Source organism: Pelophylax lessonae (assembly GCF_965119305.1).
Source record: "Pelophylax lessonae genome assembly, chromosome: 5".
Taxonomy (NCBI): Eukaryota; Metazoa; Chordata; class Amphibia; order Anura; family Ranidae; genus Pelophylax; species Pelophylax lessonae.
The window spans coordinates 232,172,854-232,187,879 of NC_138772.1; the positions used below are offsets into that span (position 1 = coordinate 232,172,854).

General features: G+C 39.9%; 1 protein-coding gene across 1 annotated transcript in view; it reads right to left on the reverse strand.

Moving 5' to 3' along the window:
- Nucleotides 1-15,026, reverse strand: part of PKD1L1 (polycystin 1 like 1, transient receptor potential channel interacting) — a gene marked incomplete at its 5' end in the record, with an annotated part of 292,229 nt that overhangs the window by 84,829 nt on the left and 192,374 nt on the right. The window contains 3 exons of the mRNA XM_082258926.1: nt 3,675-3,759; nt 4,836-4,968; nt 6,525-6,711. Coding sequence (XP_082115052.1) covers nt 3,675-3,759; nt 4,836-4,968; nt 6,525-6,711 — 405 coding nt within the window. The remainder of the gene's footprint in view (nt 1-3,674; nt 3,760-4,835; nt 4,969-6,524; nt 6,712-15,026) is intronic.

Consider the following 15,026-nt stretch of genomic DNA (forward strand, 5'->3'; position numbering starts at 1 on the left):
CAAGGGGGTGAAGTCATGCATTATCTTTTTCTTCTCTTTCCTCTGCCTACCTTCCCTTCTCATGTCTTTATTGTATCACTTCACATATGCACTTCATGGTGATTTATTTTTTTATTGGTTTTACTCAGTCTTATAACCAATCTTCTCATCCTTATTCACTTGGGTTACTTTTATCCACCTGGGCACCTGTTTTTACTCTTTGGTTATTTCTTTTCATTCCCTGGTCTATACCCAGGTCTCTGATGCATCCAATATATATGACCATTATCATTTGTTGGCTGCTATCCTACAGGAAGCAACTGCTTACTTACCTACATGTATACTTTTTCATTTAGAGACTGGCCAGGTGTTTGATACATTTACAATACACTCTCATTGCTCTCCTTGAGTCGATTGCGATGCCTCTGGATCCTGCCCCCTCAGCTCCCATGTTGGACTATTTGGCCGCTGCTGTATGGAAGCACTGGTTTTAAGCACAATGACGTGGCTATATTTGTGAGTATGTTGTCTCCCCACATGGATTCTATTTTTTGAGTATTCATACTCCAATAGCCACCATCCCTGCATGTTTATAATACAATAACAATCATTTCTTTCCAGACCTGCCTGCACACTTACACTCCTGACGAGTGGTCAATGTGACCCACAAAACGTGCGTCGAGTTACCAAGATATATGTATTGATGTGCATATTGTTACTGTTACGAGACATTTTAATATTTTTATGACTATGTTCTGTTTTGTGTATGTCAAACATTCATGTTGTATTACATTGTATATTGGTTCTACACAATAAACCAGATATATTTCAACTTGAGTGTCGTGACTATTGGGTCCACCTCATCTAAAGTCCCACTGGGCAATTCTCTCCTTTTGTATGAAGTCATGTATTAGGGAGCAGTTCAGTCTGTCCAGCACGACCTCCCAGATCCGACTATAATGGTACAACAGGGACTTAGGGTCATGTCTTTGAATGCATGTTTAAGAATGGCAAGACATATACTCAAGCCTCGCTCTTTTCAAGTGTTGGAAAGTGTTGGAAATAATGTCTGTCAAGATAGATGAAGAAGCAGGAAATAGAACCTTACGACACTGGTCTAAACTTTCTCTGGTAAGCGGCCATCTCATATTATATTGGGGAAGCGCATCCTGGTGTTTCACCTTTTTATACGATATTCACTATCAAGGTGTTTTTTTTTCCATATATGTTGAACACTCATATTTTCCTTGGAGTGATCTACTAGCTTCATGATTGGACTGTATCACTTCTAATTGGACTGTACTATTTATGGGACTTTATTTCTTTGTCATTTTAGTGCAGTAGTTTTCTGTTTGTATGTAACATTACCCTTTCCCTAGACTGACAATGCTGCTGTTAAAAGATGTCTGCTTTACTACTTCATCCAGAATGCAGACACCCTGAGACAGAAAATGTGTCAGTGGCTGGATCACAGGGTAAAAAAAAGGGGGGAAAAGCCAAAAAAAAGAAAATGAATCAAGCCTCCACTTTTAACCGCTTGCCGACTGCGCACAGTATATTTACTGCGGCAGTCAGCCCCGGCCAGGCAGAGTGACGTAGGTCTACGTCCCTAGCCTGTCACCGGGTTTTGAGCCAATAGCGGGCGAGTGCGTGCCCGCTGAGGCGCGCGCCCGCCTCGGCTCGTTCACAGAGGAGTCCGGGCGTGTGACCGGCGGAACCGATGTCCGCCGGTCACACTACGATCGTCGGTAGAGCGGGAGAAAGGCGGGCGGCTTATGTAAACAAGCTGCCTGTCATTCTCCCCTGTGTAAAAATGGAGATCAGACGGTTCTACTATGTAGAACTGTTGATCTCTGTTTTTACAATAGGAGACATGTCCCATCACAGTTATAAACACGTCCCTAGGACACACTTAACCCCTCCCTCTCCAATACAGTTAACCCCTTCCCTGCCAGTGTCATTTTTACAGTAACAGTGCATATGTATAGCACTGATTACTGCAGTAATGTCACTGGTACCCCCAAAAGTGTCAAAAATGTCAGTCAAGGGTCCGATCTGTCCGCCGCAATGTCGCAGTACCGCAAAAAAAATCGCAGATCGCCGCCATTACTCGTTAAAAAAAAAAAAAAACACCAAAAATGACAAAAATCTTTCCCTTTGTTAGTAAACGCGATAACTTTTGCGCAAACCAATAAAAATACGCTTTTTGCGATTTTTTTTACCAAACATATGTAGCATAAAACAAATTGGCCGAAAAGGTTAAAAAAATTTGATTTTTACATTTTTTTGGAGGAATTTCATATAAAAAAAAGTGAAAAATATTGTTATTTTTGCAAAATATACTCTATTTTTTTGTTTATAGCGCATGATCAAAAAATCGCACAGGTGATCAAATACCACCAAAAGAAAGCTCTGTTTGTGGGAAAAAAAGGACGTGAAATTCGTTTAGGTACAGTGTTGCACGACCGCGCAATTGTCCGTTAAAATCACGCAGTAAAAAAATCGCAAAAAAAACCCTGGTCAGGAAGGGGGTAAAATCTTTCGGGGCTTAAGTGGTTAAGGATTGGCAAGCTGTAAAATATTAGATTATCGTTTAGCAGTTTAGCAACTTCATGCCCTTAGGGCATACAAGTGTATTGTCAGATTGAAGTGGCTATACCACAATCATCGCTGCCATGACCCCGGTATGAAAATTTCAGCTGACGATGGGCTTTCCTGTAGAAGTGATCCAAGCAGCTCTACAGCCACCAAATCATTTCTTGGGCTCTCTGGTGCGATCAGGAAACCCAGGATCGCTTCCATCTGTGTGGCCCGTAGAACACAAGAGGGTAGGAAAGTACTTCAGTAACAGCCTCCCCTCTGTGATGCAAAATATACTGGAAGCGACGAGGATTCAGTCACTTCAAAATTGCAGCTTACCTTTTTACTTTGCTTAATAAATATAAATAGCTTTCCACCTCTGTGTAATGTTAAGAAGTGCGCTGTGGAGTTATGTTCACCGTAATTAACTCTGTCTGCACTGTGTTGGCAGGTCACTTTATCCGTTGCAAACTAGACGTGCACAATGTCTAACAAAGGGCTAAAGATCTCAAAGCTTAGGTGGTACAACATACAGAACATAGTATGATCATGCACTTTGTGAAAAAGCTGTCCCTCAGTCTGTACCTTTATTGCACATTGGAGGCTATTCTAAATAAAAATGTGGCCTATGGAATAAAATCATAGGAAGTTCTCATCTTTCCTCATGCTACCCAATTAAAAACATGCTCCATCTGTTATTAGACTTAGGTACAATATGATACATATCAATAGGGATATCTTCCCTATGTCACAATGATGGAGAAATGTGGGAATTATGGTCCTAACGCAATACATAAAAGTGTTGGTGCCCTTGTGAGATTCTGTTCTTCTCACCTACTCAGAGTTAGGTTACCCTTAGAGACAGGCTAGGTTCATTTAAAAAAAACATTTGTGTCCTCTTCTAAGGCCTCCAGTGGCTAGTATTTTAACTGTTTATCTTGTGAACAGCCATGCAGCAACTCAATAAATGAGGGAAACCACCGATGAACGGTTCATTTTGTTTACAAAGTGGTTTCCATCATATATAATAATGTTATAAATATTCATTATTCTTTGTCTATATTTCTATATTTCTATTTCTATAAACAATATAAAAGGCATCTTAAACATCTTACCAAAAAGGGTTGCAAAATGAAAATGCAGTAGATCATAGAGAAAAAAACTGCATGCAGCCAGAGAATACACTTAGAAATGCTGAATCTGAAAGCAAAAAAAAAAGAAATACATTTAAAATTATAGAGTTTTCATTTTTGTTGATAATTTTATACGTATTTGCTGACAAAGAACTTGCCTTTTTTGTAGTAAGTTAGACATATGAAACAAAGGAAAACATTAAAAAAAACCAATAGAATGTTGAAGCAGATGATATTGAAAAGCTGGGTATACATGAGTAGAATTTCCAAAGGTAAATTAATAGGAAAATTTGTGCAGAATTCTCAGAACATTCTAATGTTGCTCAAAAAAATGTGTGTGCCTTTAATATTTGATTTTGGAATGAATGGATTTTACCAAATGAAAACCACATAAACTGTTAGAAATTTGTACAATGTCGAAAATGTTTTCATTCTGCTGAATTTTCTGGTCAATGAAAAAATGAACGAAAAAAAAATAAACGTCAGTTTGACCCCACTAATGATTAGTAATTCTACTAGTGTATACCCAGCTTTTACCTGATAACCAGGCTGGAGAGATAAAGGGAGGTCTGAAGAATTATAGGTTTTAATAGTGTCACATGGATTTGAATATAAAGCTGCCATAGATGGATCGGAATTTGGCCAGTTTAGCAGGTACCAGTTGATTTTCAATGCATCTATAGCCATCTTCTCTTGAACAGGAGCCAATCAGCTGCAACGCTGATCAGTGTATTCTGACTGCAGAGGAGTCCCCATTATCAGAAAGCAATAGCACAGCGGGGAGGATTCCTTCATTGACCTTGTTTGTGTGAATAGGGGAATCCATTCGGTATTTTGATCAGCCAGTTGACTGATCAAAATAAAAAACAATGTATGACCAGCTTAATTAGATACACAGTGTGGCACAAGAATTTGAATCATATAAGTTGGTAGTTCAGAGATAGATTTAGGTAAAATAGGGCATATATGTGTTTAAGTGTGTATTTGCTTTTTGACAAGAGTTTGGCTTTAATACTGAAAGCTGTAACTATAGTTATTTATTATTTTCAGGAATTAGTATCCACTGTCATTTTTAAAAATGGGACAACAAATCTTGCTGTTTGCTGTTAAATGTATTATTTGCAATAAGGTTTAGCAAGGTACCTGATTCCAATCACCACAGTTACTATTCCAAATCCTGCACTAAACACGGCACAAAGTGACCAGGCCACATAAACACACCATGAGGGCAGAACCTTGTTCTCATTCAGAAAGGAAATGTCAAACAGTCCAAGATCTAAAAAAACAACAGATACAAAGAAAAACACATTAGTATATAATGCACATAAAAGAAAATGACTTATTGTTGGACCATAAGAGAAATATACAGAAAAGCATTAATGTTTTTTAATATCTTTATAAAAAATAAAAAAAACCTCAGATGTCCATTTGTATTGTTGTAGATATTATTTAGATGACATTTTAAGATTTGTATTTTGAGACATTCCTAGCTAATTGATCCTATGTTTATTTTTTGCATTCTGTGTCAACATGTATCCATTATATTGACTTGACTCTTAGGAATGTGTGATTAAGTTTGCATCATGATTATCATATTTTGATACCAATAGATTGTACATGTTTTAACCACATAAAGATTTGTGAAACGGCAATGTTTTTAAATTGTCTAGTGTATGGTCAGCATAAAAAATGTTACATTTGAACTCATGGACACCTACTTTTTTTTTGTTGTCAAGGTTTTCTGATATCAAATTATAAATAATATGAAGATTAATTCATTTTTCAGCCTGACTTCGAATAACCTCAAAACCACAAATGTTACATGAGATCAGAATCGAGTGTTTACTATACTCAGAAGCCCAGCATACCACAGAGCCCGGCGTACCACAGAGCCCGGCGTACCACAGAGCCAAACATACCACAGAGCCCAGCGTACCACAGAGCACGGTGTACCACAGAGCCCAGCATACCACAGAGCCCGGCGTACCACAGAGCCCGGGCATAGCACAGAGCCCGGCATAGCACAGAGCCCGGCATAGCACAGAGCCCGGCATAGCACAGAGCCCGGCATAGCACAGAGCCCGGCATAGCATGTTTAGCATATGAGAACATTTTTACAATTAAAATAAACTATTTTAAAATTAGCTGGTCTAGTAGTTGTATTCAAAATGGTAGCTGTCATTAAAAAGGTGGGGTATACATGTGCAAGGCAAAGGAGGTGGAGCCAATGGGGGCAGTGCCAATGGGGGAGGGGCCAAGGGGGAGGAGCCAAAGGGGCGTCAAAATTAGGTTTCACCTAGGGTGTCAAAAATCCTTGCATCGGCCCTGCATAGGCTCGACCCTCACATTCCGCTGCAGAAGAATTCATGGGTTAAGATCTGATTGGGTGGACCTTATTGTCTGCTAGTTCAGTCATAATTACTTACATTCTGGGGGGGATCAGAGATTATAGCTAATTAATGAAAAATAGATTATCCAAGTTCTAGTAAGTTGCTTAGCCCCAATGTACGGTTGGATTTATTATTGATAAAGCAAAGGTTATTGACATAAAGGTAATCCTACTTTGCATGATAAATCATACATATATATGATTGTTAGTGACTTAATGATAAATACATTTTTATTTATGTTATCGTTACACAGTCCATACTTTCATTAATAATTTTATTGTGCTAAAAATCTCACAGCGGTTTTTATATTTATTTATTCTTTTATTTTATGCTAATTAGCAAGCCAGAAAGATAGAGGCAAGGTTGTATATCGATTATTCAAATAATTACTATTGCTGTTTTGATTAATGTTCAAAGTTCCTGACATTGTTTTACATTTTACCTGATGATTGTTGCAAACAAGTGTCGTTTGAGCAATCCTTGATGTTTTTCAGCCCAGGTGTATGACAATGACTAATATTGCAACTGCAATCATCGATTCCAGTGGAGTTCTGAGTAGGTGAGGGGCAGCAACTTTTGTGTTTTCTTCTGCCATCTGTAGAGTGAATACTTGTAGTGGAAAAATCTCTCTAATAGAAACAAGAAAAGGATAACAGAATATTTTTTTGCAGAGGTGCTCAACATACAGCCACATCCATTTCCCTGTTGCCAAACCACTTTAAAAGAAAGAAGACAAACAAAGACTTGCACTCCCCTGTAACCAATACCACCTCTTCATCCCTTGCAGTTATGTTGTAGACAGACATAGCAATCACCTGTTTTCTGTTCCCTATCTCCACAATCCCAACGGGGCACACAGGGCAGGGTGCATATGCTGTTCAGCTGTCTCTACAAGGCTGTCAGTAAGTAGGCAAAAAACAGGATACCCACAACATCCTATGATGCTCACCCTGCTGAAGCTGTATTAAGAGAAGCCGGAAATGGTAAGTTACTTAAAATGTTACTAAACCCAGGACCCTACATTAACTATATGCATTCATATCTGGTCTCCCACAGTACACAGAACATGGAAATGCAATTATTTTAGGAAATATAAACTGCTAAATACATGTTCTCATCAGCAGTATGTAGCAGTCTTGTGACTTCTATGAGTGTCTGGTTAAAGCTTGTAGCAGGAGTTTTCATTTTGCACTGACTGCTCTTTCAGGATGCAGGACCTCTGACCCTCTATCTGAACAGTGCTGATTGGCCCTGTGCTGATCACATGCACCCTCCCAAAAAAAAAAAAATTTCTAGCAATACACATCAAACTGAACATGTGCAGCCTGTCTCCTGGCTCTGTATTATCAGGGAATATATTGGGGACAGTGGAAGGTGAAGAGGATCAGAGGAGACAGGATCAAACAGCCTTTTTAAACAATGCAGAGGATTAACCCCTTGGTTTCCACAGTGAATATAACAAGCTGCTTTGCTGCATATACAGACTTATTCTACTGTTGTGGGTTTAGTAACACTTTAAACACATTGTCAAGTCTAATAGTTGTTTGAAGCATAGTACCTAGTTTCGCAGTGTCATGTTCATAGGTTCAATCTATTTAGTGCAGTCTCTTGTGTTATGCATTTGAGATCTGCAAGCATGTTGTCAGATCCTAATGAGAGCAGGTTTGAGCAGGTTTGAGTTGTACAGATAATGTGTAGAGATAAGTGAATATGTCAATGTTCAATTCACTGCAAATTATTCAGAAATTCTTCTAATGCAAACTTTTCAGTGATTTGCACTAAAGTCAATAAGGAGTGAATTTTGATGGTCATTCGTGGGCATTTTTCAGACTACTAGGCAACCTGTTGTAAATTAGGTGACACAAAGGGTGACACAAAAATACCCAAGTCTTTTAAATTACAAATTTTAGGGATTTGGAGGATGTAAAGCTATATGTAAAGTTATGGAACAGTGCAGTTTTCAGAGACAGCCTCAGCAACAGGATACTACATTGATAGATTTTGCTTTTTAAAATTAGCTTTGCTTGTAGACAGCAGCAGAACTTAGATCCACTAATGAATGAATCATTTGAATTATTAAAATTAACTAATTAGGTAGTTTTCACAGCAATACATGCATTTTCATCAATTAAAAATGTACAGTTTGCTAGCAGGGCACCCTTTTCTTTTTTGTGCCATATCCTTTTCTCCTCACGGTCAATACCATCTGGAGCAAAGGATAAGAGGCAAATCAAAAGCCAGTAAAGTAACTTAACCTGCCCGTAGCCCAGGGGGCATCCAATGCTATATGTCAGCAGATGGTTGAAGAAGGGCCTGGTAGCCCTAGACAAGGAGCCCGGGACGGACTGGGACAGGAAAGCAAAGACCCATATCGCAGGAGCTCTCAGCAGGGAGGATAAGTGGCCTAGGGGCAACTAGACCAAAAAGTATTGGAGCACCTCAAGGGGGACCTAAGGCGCAAAGTGGAGGATCTAAAGGGGAGAGTCCAGCCTTAGCAGAAGAAGATGGAGACCTGCAGGACCCCAAAGCATGTCTACCTCTAATTAAGAAAGCTTTAGCGGGACTGCTGGCTAAAATGGAAACATCCTTGAAATTGGATATATCAGCAGTGCGGACAGAATTGGACAGGTACTCAGCCATGTGGAGGAAGTGGAAAGGAAGATAGTACATGATTGAGTATTGGACAACTTGAGTAAACAGATGAAGCTGCTGCAGACAGCTAATCATTCCCTACTATATAAATTAGAAGATCAGGAGAATAGAAGTCGAGGGAAAAATGTCCAAATTAAGGGCTTGCCAGGGAAAAATGGGCAGGAAGACCTGAGAACAGTAGTGTGGGGTCTCTTTAATCCTATGCTGGGGATAGAACCCCCAGAAACTTTAAAAATTGACAGAGTGCACAGGGTGGGAGGATATCGAGGTCAGGGTGGGGGCGTACCAAGAGATGTGATTTTGAGGTTTCAATATGCAGAAGAAAAGATGATAGATATGGAAAAAACCTGGAATTCTTCTGGGACTACTGTAGAAGGAGCGAATTTACAGCTTTATGCTGACTTGTTAGCTGAGACCCTGGCAAGAAGGAGACCTCTTAAACCCTTGATAGAACAGATGCAGGCCTCTAATATCTTCTATCACTGTGATTTCCTGGCGTGCCTCAAAGCAAAAAAGATGGCTGCACGGCGTTCTTGAGATTCCCAGAAGATTTGGGGGAATTTTGTAACAAATTAAACCTACCACCCCTGGCATTGCTAGGATGGGAGAAGTCCCCGAATGTGCCAATGTTGCCAAAGGAGGGGAGTAGGTGGATGAGGGGAGGGGATGGGGGAATGGGAGGATATTTTTTTTCCTTTTCCCTACCCCCTCCCCTCTCATCTCTGCTCCGGTCCCTTTCTCCTTCTTCAGCAGGTGGCGGGGGGAGGAGGGCTGGAGTGCTGGAGGGCTGGAGGGCTTGCTGATTCAGTGGGTAGGGTTGGGTCAGAGTGCTGGAGTGGTTTCCCCCTGGGAAGGTATGGACAGGAGGAGACACACGGTTATCTGTCACCAGGTCCGTACAAGGAATAAGATCTGGGCATATGCCAAGCCCTCCGAGGGGTTAATCTCTTGGGGAGAGCGTGGAGGGGGGATTGGGGCTGTTTTTTTTTTAAGAAAGGGGTCTTTTTCTTTTTTTTCTTCTTTCTCCTTTATATACAGGACCTCTCTCTGGGAAAGGATGTGTTTGCTGCTCCTGTGGCTGCCTATGGCCTTGGTAATCTAGTATCATATAATGTGAGCGGTTTGAATATACCTAGTAAAAGGTATAAGGTAACTAAAGAACTGCATCATTATGGGGCGGGAGTGTCCTTTTTACAGGAAACACATATTACACATGCCTCAGGGATTAAATTGTCATACTGCCTTTTCCCTACGTGGTTTTATGGCGATTCGGTTTCGAGTTACTCACGAGGAGTGGCAGTTTGATTTGATATAAATACTATGTTTTCACTTAGGGAGCAGCTGGCAGAGAAATTAAGAGATTATACTTGTTATTCCTCAGTACATGGCTCCTACTCAAGGATCGATTACATATTAATAGAACATCAACTATTAACTTACCTCAAGGATGGTAAGTCTATTAACTTACCTCAAGGATGCGACCATTAGGCCCATTATACAATCTGACCATGCCCTAGTTAGACTTATTACTAGCAGTACCCAGAGAAAGGGCTTGGAAACTGAATGATTTGCACATTCAGGATCCTAAGATAATTGAGAAAGTGGAAAAGGAACTAGAGAGCTTTTTTGCTATTAATGATACACCAGAGATTTCACGGGACACTCCGTGGGAATCGCATAAGGCTTATGTGAGGGGGATATTATAAAGTATTGGGACACAAAGAAAAAAGGAAAAGAAGGAGAGGAATAATCGGTTACTTAGGAAGATTTATATTCTGGAAAAATGAACTAGACTCAATTGCATCCCTGAGCAGCGAGAACTGACTGAGAAGAGAGGGGAACTGATGGCGCTCATGGAGCAGGAGACAAAAAATGCATTTCATATAGTTATGAAAGAAAAATACCAATGGGGAAAAAAACTTGGGAAAAGGCTAGCCAAAGCAGTAAGGGGAAAAAAAATGCATCCTATATTTCCAAAATTAAAAACGAGAATGAAGAAATAGTTAATTCATCCCCAGATATTGCTCAGGTATTATTATCACCTTTATAATGCCAGGCAGAAAGAGGAAGGTAGGGAGAGTGAAAAGGAAGATCTGGCCATGAGGGAATATCTGCGGGAGCTTGATCGCCCAAGGCTACCGAGGGAGGAATTTGAGGTTTTAGAGACCCCGATTACACATGGAGAGGTGGGGTGGGCTATAAAGAACATCGCCCTGGGGAAGATCCCGGGCCCTGATGGGTATTATATTATTTATTTTAAAAAGGTTTCAAAAAATCTTAGTCCCCAAATAATGTACATATTTCAACACAGTGGGGAAGGGAGAGAACTTAAGAGAAGAGTCTCTGCTTGCCCCCATAACTCTTATTTTGAAGTGAAGGATTCCACTGCACCAACAAGCTACAGACCAATTTCCCTTTTAAATACAGACATAAAAATCATAGCAGAAAGACTAAAACTTTTATTGCCAAGATGGATACATAATAAACAGGTAGGCTTTGTGCCTGGGCGAGAGGGGAGGAACGATTGCCTTAAGTCACTTCTTTTGATTAATGAAGAGAGAAAGAAGGGCACTCTGGCCTTTCTACTATCTTGTAGATGCCAAAAAGACCTTCTACAGGGTCGACTGGAGCTTCATGTTAGAAACTCTGAGGTACTTAGGCATTGGAGATAGGATGATGCAATGGATCTCAGCCTTCTATTTTCACCCAATGGCAAGAATAGGAGTGAATGGCAGTTTGTCCCTCCCTTTCGAACTACATAACAGGACTAGGTAAGGGTACGCCCTCTCCCCAATGCTGTTTGTTTTGGCTTTAGAACCTCTATTGGCAGCAATCCGTAAAAATTCAGACATTAAAGGGGTGCGAGTGGGGGATAGGGAGTATAAGGTGGCCGCATATGCGGAAAAAGTACTATTTGTTTATTTCTAACCCTAGGTTAACACTCCCGATAGTGCTGGGGGAGTTAGGGAGATATAGGAAGCTATCAAATTTTAAAGGTAACATAGCTAAATCAGAGATCTTGAACATCACAATATCAAGGAGAGAACAACAGGCAATTCAGCCTAAATTCCCCCTTTGTATGGTGTAGAGAGGAATTGGGATATCTTGGAGTTAAATTAACTAGATCTCTAGTGACTCTATATAGGGTCAATTATATACCCATATTGAATAAGGTAAAGAAACAACTGAACTCCCTAAGACATAGACCCCTTTAATGGTTGGGCAGAATAAATGTAGTAAAAATGAATGTTTTTCCCAAGCTCATATACATATTTCATATGGTCCCAATCACCCCCCCCCCCAGGCCTATTTCTGAAAGTTAAGAGCATTGATATTAAAATATATATGGGCACACAAACATCCTAGAATTGGCTATGCATTATTAACAAAGGGGGGAATTGAGTGTGCACAAGGTAGGGCAGACCTGGGAAAGATGTTCTGGGCTCCACGGTTATACCGGGATCTGTGGCTAATAACACATGAACATTTACTAGAAACACGTTAAGGATATGGGATCGTTTATGTAGAAAGGCTCACTGGGATTCAATGACATCAATGTTGTGACGAAACGCGTCAAGCTGACACGCACGCTGCCTCGTTCTGGACTCGCCCTGGAAAGCACGCATGTAGTGCGGGTGACCGCAAGGGAGTCCCACGTTCCATGAAGATATGCGGGTCCGTTGGGTTGTTAACTCTGCAATTTTTTATAACTTTTTAATGTCGCTTAATAAACTTGGATTATCCTGATTACTACACTATGAGGAGTCCGCCTCTCTATCTTGTTTGTGTCCCCTGAGCCCATTTGCAGGAACATCCTCCATAAGGGTCCATGTATCCAGACCACAGAGAACCACTAAGCGCTTTGTGATCTTTTGTTGACATATGCCAACAGAGATCAACTTCTTCTGGTGAGTTTGTATTTCTCCCATTGTTTGGCGGTGTTTGGAGGGTGCCACCATCACTATCTGCACGATTAAGAAGCCATACCACAGGGTTGTAAACCTGTTTGGCACTTTGCACATGGGATTGTTTCTGGACTATCTGTGAATATATATTGTCTCTGGACTATTTGTGAATATGTTTTTCAGGACTTTTTTAGTATTTATTTATTTTTTCATTTTAGCAATTTATATTGTAAGCACTTGATAATAAATATAAATGTATTTAATTTTTGATGCATTGAATCACTCACCTTACACCCACGGATTTTTTGCACCCACGGTTTTTGATATATTTATTGTGGAATGATTTAATCACACACCAATTTTATAGGTGTATTACCTTTATTGATATATTTATTGAGGTTTATCACATGAGAGCACTTTTTTACTTTTGAGGATTTAGCGGTGCTATAGTTGAAATATTGCGATTTATTCACATGGTCACTGGGATTATAATGCACCTTTAATTTCATTAATCGACACAAATTATTTTAAACCAGGGAATGAAGATTATTTATATTTTGTTAGATGGGCAAAAAGTGAAGTGATACAATTACAAGAAGTAATGGTAGGGAATAGTATGTGCCCTTTTTCTGAAATAACACAAAAATGGGGGAATATGCCACTTGATAAATGGAGATATACACAATTGCAACACTCTGCGAAGAAGAGATAATATGAGACCATTGAAGAAACTGTTTAGCACTCCCACATGCATTAAACATAGCATATCAAAAATATATAAGATTTTACTTGGGGAATTAGAACCCGTATACCCACATATTTAGGGAAATAGGAACAGGAACTAGGGTCCCTCCAAGATGAAGAAAAGAGAAAGAAAGTCTTAAGATTAGCCTGTTATTCATCAGTTGATTTAAGGACAACAGAGATGTGCTATAAACTATGTGCTAGGTGGTACCTCACCCTGCAGACGGCTCAGAGGTTCGACGCAGAGATATTCCCAACTGGTTGGAGGGGATCTAAAGCCCCAGGAACATTTGCGCATTTGTGATGGGAGTGCACACAGATACAAGTTTTTTGGGAGATTTGGTTAGTAATTATTTAAAAAACATTTTTTTCTTTCTTCTTAGGGTGGGGGTGGGCTCATTGAAATCGTAACACTTTTAAATAATGTTTTTACATGTTTGTTGATTTTTCTAACGACTTGAAATTTTATATGTTTATTGAAAAATAAAATATGAATATACAAAAAAAAAGGCACCACCACCTTTTACTAGTAGTTAAAAAAAGCCTAATTTACATAGTTACATATTTTGTGAGGTTGAAAAAAGACATCAGTCCATCCAGTTCAACCTATGATGTGTGTGTGTTTGCTGTTAACCGTACATTGTATACCCCTGTATGTTGTGGTTTTTAAGGTGCCCATCTAATAGTTTTTTGAAACTATCGATGCTCCCTGCTGATACGACTGCTTGTGGAAGAGAATTCCACATCTTTACTGCTCTGACAGTGAAGAACCCCTTACGTATTTTAAGGTTAAACTGTTTTTCCTCTAGTTTTAGTGGCCATGTGTCTTATTGTATTCCCTTTCTCTGAAAAGTTTGTTCTTAATGCTAGGGTCGCCAGTACAGTATTTGTACATTGATATCAGATCCCCCCTCAATCGTCTCTTCTCCAGAGAGAATAAGTTAAGTGCTTCTAGTCTTTCCTCATAGCTGATGTCCTCCATTCCCCTAATTATTTTTGTTGCCCTTCTCTGGACTCCCTCCAGTTCCAGCACATCCTTCCTGAGGACCGGTGCCCAGAACTGGACAGCATACTCCAGATGTGGCCGGACCAGAGTCTTGTAGAGTGGGAGAATAATCTCTTTATTTCTGGAGTGAATCCCATTTTTTATACATCCCAGTATTCTGTTGGCTTTGCTTGCAGCGGCTTGGCATTGCATGCCCCTGCCAATTTGGAGACAGAAGTGACAGGAAGATGTTTTTTCCATATAACTAGAGTTTCAGATATTTTAGAATTTTTTTTTATTTATGTGCAAAGAGAAAGAGGAAATGAGATGGTGTCCCATGAGAGGGCAATGTTGGCTCTTGGGAGCATTATTAATGCGTACATGGCAAAAACAACAATAATAAATAAATTAGGATTTTGGCTACTATGCGAGTAGGGGGCATACCCTGGCTAATTAGTGGCATCCACAGCAGGTTTGTAGAAGTTTTTAGTGATCCAAACTTGATTACTTTTAATAAAAGTGAGCCAAATATGCTCTCTGGGACTCTACTCAGAGCTGAGGAAGAGGCAAAGCCGCTAAATGCGTCAGCCAGTTTATTTGAGGATGTTGCATCGGTTATGCGAGACTCTGGTGGTTATAGCTACATTGAGTTGATGTG